The sequence below is a fragment of the Telmatherina bonti genome (assembly GCF_933228915.1).
Source record: "Telmatherina bonti genome assembly, chromosome: 8".
NCBI lineage: Eukaryota > Metazoa > Chordata > Actinopteri > Atheriniformes > Telmatherinidae > Telmatherina > Telmatherina bonti.
The window spans coordinates 23,188,515-23,205,489 of NC_136626.1; the positions used below are offsets into that span (position 1 = coordinate 23,188,515).

Sequence of the window (16,975 nt, forward strand, 5' to 3'; positions counted from 1 at the left end):
TAAAGCTCACATTATATGACTGTGAAGTTCTGCTTATCAGTGTTAAGCCTATTGTAAATAATAAAGATATTAATGAATTTTGTTGTTGATTTCAATCCCTTAAAATATTTTAACTGAGGTCATGAAAATGAGATTTAAAAACTATATTTTTGCAATTAAGCTAGCAAATGTTTCTTATTTTGGATTCTATCCATCTTGTTTTATGAATGCAAAATTTTCCCACGAGAAATGAAGGCATAATTAAGTAGATTAAGTCTCTGTTCATGTCTTTACTGACAAAATATATTTATTTCTCTGTGCACTGAACTATTTGTGAAATCCATCCAAATATCCTACTCATCAAGGCCGGATTATCCTATGGGCATAGGCCCATGGGGCCACACCCTCTCAGGGCCCATGTGTGGATCACGTAGGGCATACAACAACGGTTTGGCCATGAAACAACATGTACATAAAAGCCATATAGTTACACCACGGTGTCTAGTGTATGTCTATTGGTACCACTGGCTGAGAGAAATGTCGTTTCACAATTTCCAATATTATGGTGTGGAGTGGGGCCCCTGGAACACTCTGGGCCCACTTGCACTTTTTAAGTTCACTTTTTATCCGGCCCTGCGACTAATAATGCGCTGATAATTATTTTTCGCAAAAAAGTACATTATCAAGTCTAAGATTAAATCTCTCAAATGTATTTTTAACTGGAAATTCATCATGTGAAATTTCAAAGCTGCTTCTTTAACTTGAACTTGAAGCAAAAAAATTCCTGCATTTAGCCAAATCTGATACGAGTCAAAGTTTCCAGAGAAAGATGACCCAAAGTCTTTTTAGGCATAATTAAGTAGATTAAGTCTACTTAATAAAGGACCCAAAGTCTTCCTTCTCTGACTAGGTTTATTGTAACATTTCTTTTCGGTGACAACGCCTTTATCCACCGGAATGCTGCTGGTAAGTGGATGACACAAACTGGAATATCAGCTGCTATCTTCCTCCTCGGCAGCATCTTGGCCATGACGCCAGCCCACACCATATGCGGCTCCTCCCCAACCAAAGCCTGTTGTAAAGATGGCGTCCATCATGGAGGGACCGCTAAGCAAGTGGACTAACGTCATGAAAGGTTGGCAGTACCGCTGGTTTGTTTTGGACTACAATGCAGGGTTGCTGTCATACTACACGGTAGGTTCATTTCTACGGGTTGTACATGTTGAAGCGGGCCGCTGAAGGTGTTTTACTGGAGAAGTCGGAGCTGGTTGTTCCACAGGGCCTTGTGTTTGTCAGGAGTTGGGGAGCATCAGCTGGCAAAAGGAGGCGGGGCTCTCTGATTGATCCGCGGATTGACCAATAGTAGCAGCCCTTCAGGACAACCTGGCGAATTGACTGGCAATATTTTATCCATACTTCCGCTAATGCAGCTAGCCGGCTAGGCTAGCAGCAATACTTCAAATAGTCCTTGATATAATGTCGTGTGTAGTTTACGCTTGTTAAGGAGTTACTGGACTATGTGTGAATATATGCTATCGGGAGAGCATTTGTCCTACACAATTAAGACACAAACGCTCTGGTTTGGGTGTAAAAACAAAGTCTTTACAGCTGGAAATGCTGTATGCTAGCTGCATTTTTTCAGTCTCATACCTTCATTGCAATGATTGCTCTTTATCCGGGTTTTAACTTTGAAAGTTAAGCGTGCCAGAAACTGCTAGTGGTACTGGTGCTGATACAGGTTGTAAAGACATTTTTAAAAACTCAGAACTTCTCTATTACTTTCAGGAAGTTGCTTCGTCGACCAAATTATTTGAACTTCTGTACAGTAGCCTACAGCTTGTAGGCTACTGTACGTAAAACATTTCCTTGACACACTACAGCCTACAGTAGCCTACATACAAACTTGTTTCAAGCCATATTAAATCTTAATCTCTCTGCTGGGACATGTTTTTTGTTGAGGTGAAGCTTATGCGCAAGAGCAAGTCTATTCCCATTTAAAAACAACCCAGTTTTAATGTCAATTTTAGGCTTATCGATACAAAAAATCGACTATTGACAATTAAAGTTACCTTAGACCAGTCACAAGTCTGCTGGTTCAGGTCTGTTTTAAATGTTGGTACTTGCTGTTTATCTTTATTTTTATTATTAATAATAACCTTGAAAACATTCACTCAATAGAAACTGAAACGTTTGACTTGCCATATTAAAAAATACACTTTACATTTTATCAAATCAAATTTATTAAATAGACTCAAATAACTTCATATCTACTGATTGTTTTAACCACGATATTTTTGTGGTTTGCTGGTTTACAGTCAAAGGACAAGATGATGCGAGGATCCAGAAGAGGCTGTGTGCGACTCAGGGTAAGATTCTTAAAGTGCAATCTTTTTCTTGACTGATGTCTGTAAATTAACTCCAGTGTCCACATCTCTGCTGCCCTGCTTTACTATGTATGTGTCTGGAAAGATTTACTTCTCCAGTGCAATAAATGGGTGTCTGTGTGTACACAGTACGACACAGCTTTTGTCTGATTATGACAGGAAAGCTTAATTGGTGGGTCTGGTATTACTGAAACTTTTTCAAGTTGAGCAAGTTTTAGTAGCTTCTTGAAGCCATACCTGCAACAAACACAATTGCAGCAGTTTTTCCAGGTGTTTACAGCATGTTTTCAGCATTATTACCCACTAGATGGCAGCAGATACATTACCACTATAGACTGTGTTGCTCATCTTTGTCCTAAAAAAGAAGAGGAGGAAAGGTTCCAGTGCATAACAGAAAGCTTTTAAAGCCACTCTGCAAATAGGGTCATATTTTGGAAATACTAATCATTTTGTTTTATCAAGAGAGAAGCTAAAGGATGGTCAAAACTAAAAGGTAGGGATTCATACATTGACTTAACATAAGTATCTCTTTCACTCATGTGGCGAATCAGTGTGTAGATGTCACACCTGATGGAGAAAATGTGCGAAATTTCACTGAACTGAGAAATATCACTCAGCAATGGGTGCCGAATAAATGTGTGCAAAGATCAGTTTGTGGGTCCGTGTTTGTCTGAACGTGACACTGAGAGTAAAGGTTGAGTTGATCTCATTTTGCAAGCCAGATAGCACGCGGACAAAAGTGTTGGTTGAGTTTGACAAAACCTCAGCCCTAGAAGTGGTGGATTAAAATAGCTGAGCATCTATCATTCACTGCACAAAGTAAAGGTTATTTTATGTCAACCTTTACTATAATGCTTACTCCAAGTCTTTTATGCACATTCAACCTTTGATTTGACTTGTTGTGAACTGTAAAAACCTGATCTGAACTTTCTCTCTGTATTCTACTTACTATTAAACCCAGACATATAATCTCTGTCACCTGCAAGATGGTGTTCACTTCACTCAAAAGTTTGGATACATTTTCCCCATTAGATTTAATGGGAGTGTGTCTAAACTTTTGACAGGTACTATTATATTCTAAAAGAAAACAGTAACATTTCTAACAGGTATAAGAGAATAAAAAAGAAAAAGATATTGCAATTCCTTGAAAACGTTGCCTTAGTTCCCGCTAATGAGAGGAAGTATCCCCTGAAACTACCTGAAAAAGGACCCAGTGTCATTTATTCGCATGTAGTCAAAGGAGAAAGGTTTCAGTTGTAGCTGGATTAGTGATTTGATACTTGCTTTTTAAAGCAGTAACTTCCCTTTCAGTCATTCAGGCACAGTATAAGACTTGGCATTTATAAATGAATAATTAGTCAAATGCACAATGTTTTGCCTGAGAAATTATATTTGAGCTTGGGGAAAAAACGTTTTTAGTTCTTGACAAATATCAGTTCAAAGCTTGAATGGTTTGTTGTTCGAAAGCGTTTGCCTTGGCTTGTATTCTTGTTAAACCAGACATGCTTAGACTTGTTTTAAATAATATTGAAACCACATATTTTAATGTGGTGTTGCATGATTTGAACACTTTACAAGGGCACATTAGTTTTTACTATGAAATCGTCCAGCTTAAGTATTTGTAAGTATGAGGACAACTACGGCAGCCCCTAATTGTGACCATATAGCCCATTCTCTGATTGCCTGGCACCAGACAAGGAGGTCATTAGCTTTTTGAAAAGGACCTATCTTGAATTACATCATTAAAATAAATATTGTGTAACATAAGTAAACAATGAATGATGCAGTGAAATGAAAGCAAAAGTTTTTTTTGTTGTTTTTTTTTTTTTTTTAAAATATACTTATGTTGGACACAATTAGCTTCAGTCCAGCAGCTCTATCATGAATTAACACAAAAGGATTTGCATGAGAGTGAATAATGTGATTTTACTCAGCTTTGTTCTAAAAATGCAGGAAAAAAAAGCTAATCAGCTGGTATTGCTTGTCAGAAACTGTCTGCTTGTCTAAAGTCTGAAAACACATGCACATGTCTTTTTTTAAAACTTGTAAATTAACAGGGAACTGTGCTTACACCATGATTTCCTTGTCTCCCAACTTCCAGATGAAGTACAATTTCATGTAATGTACTTCATATTAGTTTGCAGATCTCTGACTTAGGTTATATAAAAATAATCAACTATTTCCACCAAATTGCTCATATGGAAATATAACACAAGCCAATCACCACCACAGAACTGTACACTGCTGACTTTCTCGGACCCCTGAGCTACACCAACACCATGCATACATTTTACTCATCCAAACCTTTAAATGAACTCACTTTACAGTTTATTATTGTGATTATACTGTGTCAGATTACCACTGAGGAAACACACTTAAAAAGGTGGAGTCAGTTATTATTGTATGCCCAACATTACTGCAAGATCCTCCCCACACATTTGTACGTTGAGTTCAGAATCTGTTCACGCAGACCCACATGAGATCAAAATCTAAGAGGGTTCCTTTTCCCAACACACGCATCATAGTTAATGTTTCCACTTTTTAAAAAAAAATTTTTTTTTAACTTACTAACAAAGGTCATCACAATTTATGTCTAGTGTTGATAAACCAACAGTAATAGTCACTGGTTTGTTTTTGTTGCCTTACTTTTTCTTTTGTATTAGACAAAACTGTTTAAGTTCACACAGTTCCCTGTTTATCTCGGCTTATTCAGCCCTGCTTAGATTATTACACCCTTCCCAAAAGGGTAACATTAAAGGTTCTGAAAAAGCAAGCATGGTGTTTTCTTTGTAAAAAGCCTAGTTGGATCTTGGGTTATTTATTTGTTGAGGCTCATCGCTACAGCGTATCACAAGGTACAAGAGATTGAAGTCATGGACTGTGTTTGACAGATTTGACAACACCTGCTTGTTATCAATGTGTCCAGTGCAACTTAAAAATGACTTGTTAAACCAAAGCTAATGCTGTGGCACGAGAATACTTCGTAAAGAATTATGGTGTGCTCACTATATTTTGGTTTTGGTTTAAACTTTGACAGTAATATTCATGAAGTGCTTTTTGCACAACACACACATTTTACAGCAGTTCATATGATTTTGTCTAACCTATCTTGTTGCAGTTATTTTCATTATTTAGCTTTCAGTTTGACAACCTGCTTCTGTTGCCAGGAGCTAATGTCCCCTTTCTGCAGCTTTTTTTTCTATGTTGGCTGCTGCTGCTCCCTGGTGTCTGTTTCCCTCCACCCTCCCTGCCTTTCTCCTCCTCCACTTTCCCAAATCCCACCTCCTCCCCTCCCTTCCTTTCCCGCATGTTCCAAAAGGCTGCACTCGTATGCATGTGAGAGAAACGCTGAATGTTAGAAAGAGATGATAAAGCAAGAAGAGATGGAGCAGCTAACGGGGAAGAGTGTGAGCTGCTGAGAAGGGTGATTACAAATAAAAGCTAGTGGGAGTCTGTCGGGACATGTGGAGGGCACAAAGATGGGAATGGAAAGTAGAGTATGATGTGTCCTGCTGTCTGACTGCTCCCAATCCCCTCTCTTTTTGCCCAGGGAGCTGTGATCGGCATTGACGACGAGGACGACAGCACTTTCACCATTACTGTGGACCAGAAGACTTTCCATTTCCAAGGTGAGGTATCCTCTTTAGGCCCATCTCTGCCTCTCCTTTACGTTCATCTGCGCTGTTTGTTTGCATTCTCTCTCTCTCTTTCTCTCTCTCTCTCTCTTTCTCCTCTTTCCCTCCCCACCTTTTTAAAGACTTGGATTGGTTTGCTCTAATGCCAGGAAACACATGCACTCACAGGCATTGACCAGTGTCAAAGCGTGCTGACTGCGTCCTTGCCGCATCTTTCTAAGTAACCGCTCCAAGTTGGACTGACATTTTTGTAGATAAATACAATTTGTTCCGAGTCAGGATACACAGATTCCTCTGGAGCAGAATGAGCCAATGAGACCTTTTTATTTTTTTCTTCTTCTTCTTTTTCTGCGGCACTCCTGACTGTGGCAGAGAAGGAAGAGTGCTGCAGCTGTGCCTCTGGGAGTAATAAGGGAATACTGCTGAGCTTGGAGCTGAGCTCAGGTGTCTTCTAGTTGTTGCTATTCACCCTTTTCTGCACCTCTGCTAACAACCAGTGACTCTACAGGGACAGGATTGGCCCCTCCCATCCTGTCAATCCTTCCCTCCTTTTTGAAGGGGAGCTGTCCTCTCCACTACACCGCAGACTCCACATTTTTTGCTTTTTTTTGCTCTCACACTCAGCCAGGTTTTTAACTAATCTCCTCTAACTTTCCTTCATCTCTGTCCTTCCATTTGTCTGCTTGTATCCATTTTGCTACCACTAAATCTCACACACTTCACCACCAGTACCCCTTTCCACCTTCGTCTTAAGGGTCACTAGCCACAGTCCATGGGCCCCCCACCCCTCTCACTTCCTCCATGCCCTCTCCCATGTCTGTGTTTCGAAGCTGTATGCTGTGGTTCTACAAACGGAAGGGTAAGAAGGCAAGCATGCACTTCTCATGGTCAACATGCATGCCAATGCTGGGCAAAAGGATCACGAGGAGGCGTTGTTTGTTTGTGTTCTGGGATGGAGTTTGGGTGAAACAGATTGTTGTGTATTTGGCTGGATGCTGTGGTTTATAAGCAAGTTTCAAGGGCAGTTTTAGGGAAATGTGAAGCACACAAAAATGAGAAATTATATGGGATAGAAGCACGTGTGCAGAGTCAGAATTTTATGTCTGTACAAGTAAGGTGTTCAACAATGATGTGATCTTCCATTTTCTTCCCTTCAGATGGTAATGTATTGCATGCATATTATCAGATTGGTGACACTAATGCCATAGTCTTAATGTATTCTGCAACTTTCTATTTCACAATTAATATGGATTTAGCATCATATCTAATAACTTTGGAGTGGAAAAGGTACAATTTAAGCTGTTCAACTTTGTGTGTCAAGTCGTTGCTTGACATTATCTAAGTATCTAAGTAATGTATGCCGATGCATTTAATACTAATGCCCCCCCACCCTGCGATGGACTGGCGAGCTGTCCAGGGTGTACCCTGCCTGTCGCCCAAAGCCAGCTGGGATAGGCTCCAACTTCCCCAGCGACCCTGAATTGGAATAAGCGGTTCAGAAAATGACTGACTGACTGACTGGCCCCCCCACCCCAAAAAAAGTCATTAAAAGTACATTTTCCAAAGCAAAAGATGGGGATAGTTATTTCTGACAGTCTTCTTTAATTATGCAGGTCAGTCAGCAAAGTAAACACAACACATATATTAAGTGGTGTGTTTATTGGAGTGTAAAGGGGGGCACTTCAGGACGGAATGAGCTTCATGAGCAGTGTATCCTTGTGCAGGATTTGTTTTGGTGCATCACAATGCAACTCTCATGGGTGTTTTTGGTTTGAAGAGGGCAAAAAAACAGTAATGTCATTTTTTTAAAATGTCATTCCCTTAAATACCCAGCACAGCATCTCATGTATCACCACTGCAGGACAAGCATGAAAATGGGCACAGAATGTTGCTGAACATGAGATTGTCTGCATCAGCTGCATCTATGTGAAGACATGCAGCGGATGTTCGTCAGGAGTCTATTCTGTTGCTGTAAGATGATCATGTTCTGCAGTCACTTTGTAAAGCTCTGCAGCTCACTTTGTGTTTTTTGCCCGTAAATCTGCGATAGGTAAAGGACTGCAGCTAAACATAAGTGGGGTTTTAGAAAATGAGACTCAAAGGACACCAGACTGTAGGGTTTTTTTTGGTGTTGTTTTTGCTTGTTTTAAATTTTTTGTTCCATCTCCTGTGATAAGTCTGGGTCACATTGCAGCTCATAATCTCTGCTACAATGTAAAAACGACCCTCTTTCTGGAATGGACCATGCTACTTCTTGATGGGGGGGGGGCGCAGCCTTTTTTACAGGTTGAAATATATTTCAGAGCTTATTGCTTACCGTGAGAAGATATTTGTTCTTCCTCTATTTAGAGAAGCATCCATTATTCATCACCCCAGCTCCACCAGTGGTGCATCATAGATTTTTGAGAGCACTCTTTCTCTATCTCTATCTCTCTCCCTCTCCCTCTCCTCTTTGCTTGCCTCCTCCGATCTGCAGAAGCTATTAATCTCTCATCTCCTCTCTGCCTGTCAGGCCACCCAGCTGAGCCAAGACATCAGTCCAAAATGAGAGACCTCCTCATGTTCCATTTTTGTCTCCACTCTTCAGGGTCCTCCCTCTCTTTGATATTACCTGCACTGTTTCATCTTCTCTTCTCTCACCACGCTCCCCTTTCAGGAGAAGATTTTATCTTGTGTTTGCAGTTCACTTCAGAGCAATATTATTATTCTTTTTTACCATCCAGCCTCAATGTATTTTTTTGGTGTTGTAATATTTTGTATTGTATTTAGAATGAGATTGAGTCTTCTCTTTGCAGCACATTTGGGCTCGCTCAGAGCTACAGTCTTGACAGGGTGCAGTGCTGTATCGAACTCTGTGGTCTTCCTGCTACAGCATGTGTCAGCAGCTTGTCTGAGGAAGAGAAAAAGTGGGGTAGAGATAAGTCCCGTTGGATGAAGGAAGCAGCAGCTTTATGGGGGAAAATGCCAAACGCTGTTCAGGGAACCTTAACCTCTGACATGAGAGAAAAATGTGTCTGGTTCATTTTACAAGTTCGTCTGCAGCATACATGAGTGGTACATCTGACATTGTTGTCAGTGTGACTATAACAAACAGTATCTTGTAGGGGTGGGTGTGATTAATTGATGATCAATTAATTAATCATTTAGAAATTCATCATTTACATTTTCAGTCAATGAAACTAATGCATATTTAGAATATTGTTGAACTTGTATGTGTGAACTTTCTAGTGTAAATATCGAACAAATTTCATATTTTTTACAAGATCAAGTCAAGGCAAGTTTATTTGTCTAGCACCCTTTATGTACAAGACAATTCAAAATGCTTTACATGAAACATTAAAAGAATTACAGATGGTGTAGAAAGCAGAAAAGACAACATTCATGCATTCATTAATTATCCAAACCACTTAGTCTGATGAAGGGTCGTGGGGAAGTTGGAGCTTTTCCAGCAGTCTTTAGAAAGGCGGGGTACACCCTGGACAGGTCACCAGTCCACTGCAAATAAGACAACACAAATAGCAAAATCATAATAAAATAAGAAATTATATAAAAAATAATTAAAAGCAATATCAATTTAAAGTTGCTGTGCAGATTTAATACATAGATGCATGGGAAAAGAAATGTTTTTTACCTGGATTTAAAAACGTCTACAGTTTTTTCCACATGTTAGCAGCATATCAGCTAAAAAGCTGCTTCTCCATGTTTAGTCTGGACTCTGGTCTGGACTAGTTGACCCGAGTCTTCCAACAGTTCATCTTCTAATAAAGATCTAAATGGGGAAAGTTTTTTTCTACTTTTACTGTGTTTTAATAAAATCTATAAATACTCAATTTTAATATATATATATATATATATATATATAAAAAATTAAATACAGTAATAATTCCTTCCTTCTTTAGCAGTTTGTCAAGTGTCAGTGAAAGTTTATTGCTTGTGTGAAACAAAAACTATGTGCTTTTTGGCTCTAGGTCTTTAAAAAAATATGTACTAATCCAGCGATTAGTGCACTCAATAACCATCTCATTAGCTGTTAATATTTATTTCTGAAACATCAGTAAAGGTCAAAAACGCACAACCGCAACATAAAAGCAGTGGTGATGAAATCGTGTGTTATGGAATTGTGAAACAGTGACTGAGAGGCCCGGCATTGTTATGGAAACCTTGACCAAAGTAACAGTCAAGCTCAAACATTGTCAGAGTTTTCAGAAGTGCTAAGAAAAGACATGCGAAGAAGTCACTGAAGTGAGAGTGGAACTTTCTACAAAGGAAAAATATTTAATGTTCAAACATATAAACTTTATTTTGCTGTTCTTTATGTATTATTTATTTTCAAAAATTCACTTATTTTGAATTTGACGACCGCAACCTATTGTGTATCTTCAGTTGTGCAAAAGTCTGCAGTCTCAGTTGTCATATTTTTTACTTCATAATGTACCAGTGATACTTTTTTAAAGGTGAGTCAGTAATGATGGATCACAGTTTGGCTGATTTTACTGGTATCCTACGTGTTTTTGTTTTTTGTTTTTTTTAACTGTTATTGCAGTATTTTTTTAATTGATCAACTTTGTTGGGTTTTTTTTTTTTTAAATCTACAAAGTGTTTTCATATTCAGTGGTGGTGAGATGAGTTACATCATGTGTAATGACTACTCTTTAACAGAATAATGTTTGATAGAAGTTGTACGTACATTGAAGTGCAGCCTAACTGAGGACTGTATTTGGTTTGTATGTGGAAGCTAAATCAGACAACTTTTGCACACAAACATTTTGCAGCAAGTGATTTGTCCATCCTCTGCTTGAAATGTGGGTCTTAAAGCAGAATTTGTCAGGGAATCTCTGTAATTGTTAGGGGTGTGTGTGTGTGTGTGTGTGTGTTTGTGAGAAAGATGGAGCCGATGCATTATTGCCATGGTGTTTGGTACAGCAGTATTCCTTTATCTGAGGGGCCTCAGAGTTCACAGTAATTGAGTTTAGTCTGCATACAGTTCTCTGTTAGGGCATTTTGTTGCAGCTGGGAAAAGACTTTTACATTCTTAAACGTTTGAAACGACATAATTAAACTTCAGGTTGAGTTGCTTGTGCACAGGTACAGAGGGAACAACAATAAACTTGTCAGTTTTCGTACTTTTGTTGCCTTTTTTGTTCCTTTTTAGAAAAATGTCATGATTCTGCAAGCAGCTCAGCTCGGATCCTTTTTGCCCTTCAGTAAAGTACTTTTACTGACATTTCTTATCTGATTGAGAGCTTAAGATTCATTTGAGGTTAAATACATTTTTCATAATAAATTTTTCATTATATAATGATAAATCTTAAAAAGCTTATCTCCACCAGTTTTAAATAACACGCATCCAGGTTGCTGGTAGAAGTGGTCACAGTAATAGCTCTTGTCCATTTCCCATTTATGTGTTGAAAAGTAAATGTTTAAATGTCATATAACCTGCTGGAATGTGTAACTTCAGATTAACAAGCAAGGTCGTCATGTGCCCCCTGCCCTTGTTTATGTTTAACAAGCTAAACTTGTGGACTTGTTAAGTTGCCACAGTGTTCCTACCTGGCTGTGACAGTAAATTATGGAGTGAATGGGAAGCTAAGACAAACCAGACCGAAGATCTGACAGAGCCCATACAGTGCCAGTCTTTGTTTTTTCTTGAACGGTTCTGTCACTGTCGTGTCTGTCATGAATAGAACTAAACAACATTATCTGCCATAATCTGCTCCTCTGGAGAGTCTGTTTGACTGAAGGGAAAGTGAGAGGGCAACGAGGCACTGTCTGAGTGGACTGGCCTGAGCCTCAGCTGCCTTTTAATGTCTTTAAAAGCTTTTCTACTGTAGCACAGCTCAGCCTCTGTGCTTGCACAGCCATTCATCTGCTATGGAGTCATGTCCCCAGCTCAATGAAAACAACTCTTGCACCAGATATAGTTTTCCAACCAAATTAAGACCATATTGTTGTTGTCTTTTTTTAAAGTTAGTATTTTACAGTTTTATTATATGGGATCCAACATCTGTTACCAAGAAGAAAAAACAAATTATGCAACAACAAAAATATTTTTGATACAGAGAGGGAAGAAAATCATATTAGAAGCTTATGACATGGAGTCCAGTTAAGGCTAAGCTGTCTTGTGGATGAAATCCAGTATGCCACAGGCACCAAATAAGAAAATAGGTTTTTTTGTTTTTGTTTGTTTTTTAACAAATAGTGAGCATGCACATGCTATTTGTAGTTTATATATGTGCCATGCTTGTCTCTGAGCTTGTGCCAAGTAGCTGTATACTGTCGCACACAGTCTCTGTTCTCTCTTTGCTTTAAGGATGAAGTAACACATTAAAATCAGTACAACCTTGCCTCATTAGGGGAACTTTGCTTAATTTTACAAGTGTCATAGAAATGAGGAACTTATTCTTTTCGTTTTGATTTCCATCATCCACAGTCATCATACACAGGGCTGCTTATCACAGCTTGATATGACATGGTACCCTGACCTACCAACGATGCTTGGTTTTATGAATCAGTCTTTATGAATGAGATCAGATTGGCCCATGAAGTCATAGAGAAGTGTAGTCCCTGTTTGGATTTTGTCCTGAACTGTATATTTATTTTAGTTTGGTCTGCTTCAGTGGCTTTCAGTAGTTTGCTTTCAGGTGAGTTGTCAGTGATGACAAAGTCAGTTTTATACTTTGACTTCTATATGGATTAAAAACGTGCTTTTATCTTGTATTGATGCATTCAGGAAAATATGAAATGTCTCATTGTCAGATTAAAATAAAAGGTAGCCAACATAATTTACGGATGTGTTACTGCTTCATTACTTCTCCCCCAGTACTCATGTCATTTCAGTGTCGTGTTTTGACTTCACCAGTGTGTAATGGCTTCTTATTATGTCTGTATGGAAAACATGGCTCACTGGGTGTGTGTTGTGTGCTTCCTCCCTCAGCTCGAGATGCAGACGAACGGGAGAAGTGGATCCACGCCTTAGAGGGCACTATCCTCCGTCACACCCTCCAGCTCCGGGTACGTGGCCATCACTTTGTTTGTGTATGGAAGTGTATCTAAATCCTTGTCCCAAGACAGTCCTGTTTCTGAAGGCCTCTGTGGTGTTTGCTCTTCTGTGTTTGGTCGTTCCAAAGTCAGCAGCAGTGTTTGCAAAGCAAATGATGCTAGAATATGCTACACCTGAAGACAAAAAGAGGATTCCTGGGCAGATTTGATACTGTACAGAGAACCTAAATGCAGTGGCTAGATGAAAAAGAATCAGTTTCTTGTCCTTGTCTCAGCTCATATACATTTACATGCTCTATAAACACATCCGGAGAGATACCACAACACTCGTGATGACTTTGCATATCTGGGCTATTTATCTGCACTTGTGAATGATTTTCTTGGTTCATCAGAGCAGTTGCAAGGTTGCTACAAGTCTGTCCTGTTTCAGCTGTAAGATATAATAGAAGGCATTTGTGCCATTTTTAAGGATGGCGTCAACATGTGGCAAGTTTTGGAACCAGGCTGTTAAGTTTAATGAAAAGTCTGTTTTAATTGATGACTTGATGGTAGACTTTTTACCTCCACTACTGTTAGTCTGTTTTTTTTTTTGTGTGTGTGTGTGTGTGTGTGTTTGGACTATCTCAGCCAACGCTCTTTTCTCCCTCAGTTGTACTTTCTCTTCCTCACCTTTTTCCTCCCCTAAAGCAAACTTTCCTGCATCTTCTCTCCTTTCATCGCCTATATGCAGTTTCATCTGCACATCTCCTCCCTTTTGTCCTCGTAACCAACCTTGTCATTTGCCCTCCCTCCTGCCTTCCTTTTTCTGCTCCCCTCCTCCCTCCTTTTGTGGCAAATCCTTCTGTGCTACGTGTGTCTGCTCACTCAGTGCGCACACGCGTACATGCACTTCTGCTGGCTGCTGTCGTAGAATCATGTGACCTCCCCGCTAACCAACCCAGGGTCTGGTTGTTTGACGAGCCAAACATCTGCCTCGGCTTCCCCAGCCAATCAGAGTGGTTGTTGGTGCTTGCTTGCTGTATTTTCACTTCTGCCTGTATGAGAGGAAGTGTGCCCTTCCTGCCAGGGGAGGGTCCTGGATTAACACAGCTCTGTCTGCCTCATACCAAAAGCTCAGCTGATAACTGCCGCTGAAGGATATTTTGTAGCCAGGCAGACATCAACCTAACACGCAGTCTGAAGGTTGCTGCTTCATTTGGCAGGCTATTGTGTTTTTCTTTTCTTTCTTCATTTTTCTTTTGTTGTTTTGAGGAGGGATAGAGAAAGCTAACTTCTCAAGAGCTGATGGTTTGTTCCTGTGGGCAGAAAAAATAGCAGCAGCGAAGAGAAAAGGAGCTTGTATCAGGATATGTGGCCTGAGAGATGTACGGCTTGATGCAGCATGTTCATTGGAGCGAGGCACCCTGTAAGTAAAACACACGCCACCACAGCAGCACACAAGGAGAACTTTAACGGCTGCTGTGCACTGCTGGGGCAGCAGAAGTGGGTCACGCTGTGTGCAATGACAAATAGGGGAGGGAGGGAGCGCTTGTGGGGGGCAGTGTTGTTTGGAGAGTCTCAAATGATTGGGTGGATGCAGGTGTTTATGTGGAAGTCTGCGCAAGCTGCTGAGAGATTCCCTATGTGTGACAGGCGTGCACGGTCTGGGTGGTGGGAATGAGTGGGAGCAGAGATGCAGACGTCTGAGAATATTTCTGGAATGGTGAAGAAGTGAGCACAATGACGAGGCCGTGTGTTATAAACCAACCACCTGCATGGGGTTTTCCTCTTCCAAACTTATCCATGTCTGTAGCAGCACTTCCCCTCCATGATGTATGTTGGCAAAACATGACATGCCGTTTGCTACATAATAATAATGGACCTGTCTTGCTGTATTTCCTGGGTTGCTCCTTCTGTTTCCTGCTCTATAATATTTGTTACATTTCACAAATTGATCAACGTTTTTCATAAATATTCTAGTAAAACTGAATATGCAGATTTTTTAATCCCCACTGTATCATGTCTAACCTCTCTATTGCTTCCTATTAAATAGCATTTTGTTTTTTGGTTTTGTGCATAATCTTGCACAATACTTTACAAGAAAGATGGCAATTCTTTAGTTGAGCTGTGGCACTTGACCCGATTTGTGGCTTACCAGCAATAAGTTTTGATCTTCGCTAGGGTTCTCTTGTGGCCATCTATTTATTTTTGTAGTCACACTAAGCTAACAATGCATGCACCTTTGATCTTTGAGGAAGTTTGTCCTGTTAGCTGCATGCTTCACAACTGCTCAGTTAAAGCAGACTTTGCTCTCTGTAAAGCTGACATGTTTAGATTTTAGCAAGTCTCAGGTCAGAGTGTAGCAGTGTTGATGGCTTTTCTTCATATTCCTACAAGATCACCATCATTTGGGAGAAGAGACATGAGGAGCATGCGACGCAGCAAATTCAAAGCAGCAGCAAACACGGTTTGATGAAAAACTTGCTATTTCAGTAACATCTTGCAGATGTAGTTAGGTTGCTTCATACTCTGCATGTAAGAGTTTGTTCGGTGTTTTTCCACGTAGGTGTAACTGCCGTGTTGCAATAAATTGCTCTGACACATGCTGTGTTAGTCATCTACTGAATCGCCTGGCTTGACAGAGAGCTGTTATTGTGTTATTTGTGTTGGGTCTCCTTGCTATTGACAGACTCAGTCATTACACATGGAGTGGGTTTTGGGGTTTTTTTGTTAAAGGAAGACTTGTCTGTATTTATTCTCCTGATTTCAGCTTTGTGTCGCAGCCTTCTGGATTGTTCTGGATGCTTGGGTGAGCTCGGACAGATGGGGACCGAAGTCTGGTCACGTCTGTTTAGCCATATTATGTAATGAAATGTGTTTGCATGTTTTGGATCTGGTGGCTATTGAGGGGCGCTAATTAACACACAATAAATGTGAGAGCATCTTTATCACATTGACAAAGGCAGTCCTCTCTCTGTGGCTCAGATCTCATGTTCTGAGTTTCATGGATTTTTTGGGGGTTTTTTTTGTTTTTGTTTTGTTGAAGCCTGAAATGTGTTGGCCTCCAGTCAGGCAGACAGACCTGCAGGCCTTTCATGTCGGCTAACCTTTAAACAATACTATTCATACTGTATCTCACCTAGTGCAGCACGTTGCTGGAAGATTCTCCTGAATTGTTGGCGTTTCTGACCACCATTTTGTGAAAACGGTTTACAAAGCCCATGTGACAAGGAGACCAGGCATCATTTTTTGAATGGATACAGTGTTAAATCCATTGCCCTCACTTATTAAATGCGGTTGTGTATTTCACTTTGAATATGCAAATCCGAGCAAGGCTTTTTACCAGGCGTTTTGTTAGGGTGTACTAATGCTCAGCTTTGTTTGTTTCCCTGTCCACAGGAGGCCGAGACAGGATTTGTTCCAAGTGTTCAAGATTTTGACAAGAAGCTCGCTGAAGCTGATGCCTACCTACAGATTCTGATTGACCAGTTAAAGGTAGGATTTGCCACAAAACCTACCTTTTTGTGAGCTTTTTATCTGGTGTATTTAATGACATAGATATGAGATGTAGATAAATATAGTTACAGTGATTTATTCCAGATCAGAAACTGAACATTTTGACTATTCATAAAAACTGCCTTTTGCTTACTTTAATGAGCATTTCCTTTTCTGATTTTGTATATGCCTTTAAACAAAGCAGAAGTTGTTTAAAGGCTGATTTGTGGTGGCATAGTGACAAAGCATAAAACAGTTCAGCCACGTTTCCTGTTAAGGCAGAGCATCTTGTCCTTGTTAATGTGTGTCAAGCCAAATTTAAGGTCTAAGTTTTACTCTGTGATCCTTTCAATACTCATTTGATCGGAGAATCATCTCAGCTCATATTGTCTCGTTTCCCTTTTTCATCTCTTGTCCTGAAACAGCTGTTTGATGAGAAGATCAAGGACTGCAAAGAGGATGAATCTCGCAGAGTGAGTACCAGCCGTGCAGTGCTGTCCATGT

The 16,975-nt window shown here is 39.9% G+C and overlaps 1 protein-coding gene across 2 annotated transcripts in view; it reads left to right on the forward strand.

Annotated features, from left to right (window-relative positions):
• The first annotated feature begins 1,055 nt into the window (after positions 1 to 1,055).
• Positions 1,056 to 16,975, forward strand: part of osbpl9 (oxysterol binding protein-like 9) — a 30,095-nt gene continuing 14,175 nt past the window's right edge. The window contains exons 1-6 of one of the 2 annotated variants that reach the window (XM_079244505.1): positions 1,056 to 1,173; positions 2,295 to 2,345; positions 5,914 to 5,992; positions 12,933 to 13,009; positions 16,376 to 16,471; positions 16,897 to 16,944. In XM_079244505.1, the coding sequence (XP_079100631.1) occupies positions 1,063 to 1,173; positions 2,295 to 2,345; positions 5,914 to 5,992; positions 12,933 to 13,009; positions 16,376 to 16,471; positions 16,897 to 16,944 (462 nt within the window). In that variant the 5' untranslated portion in view covers positions 1,056 to 1,062. Of the gene's footprint in view, positions 1,174 to 2,294; positions 2,346 to 5,913; positions 5,993 to 12,932; positions 13,010 to 14,320; positions 14,403 to 16,375; positions 16,472 to 16,896; positions 16,945 to 16,975 lie in introns of those variants that run through there. The other variant, XM_079244506.1, reaches the window with a different exon arrangement.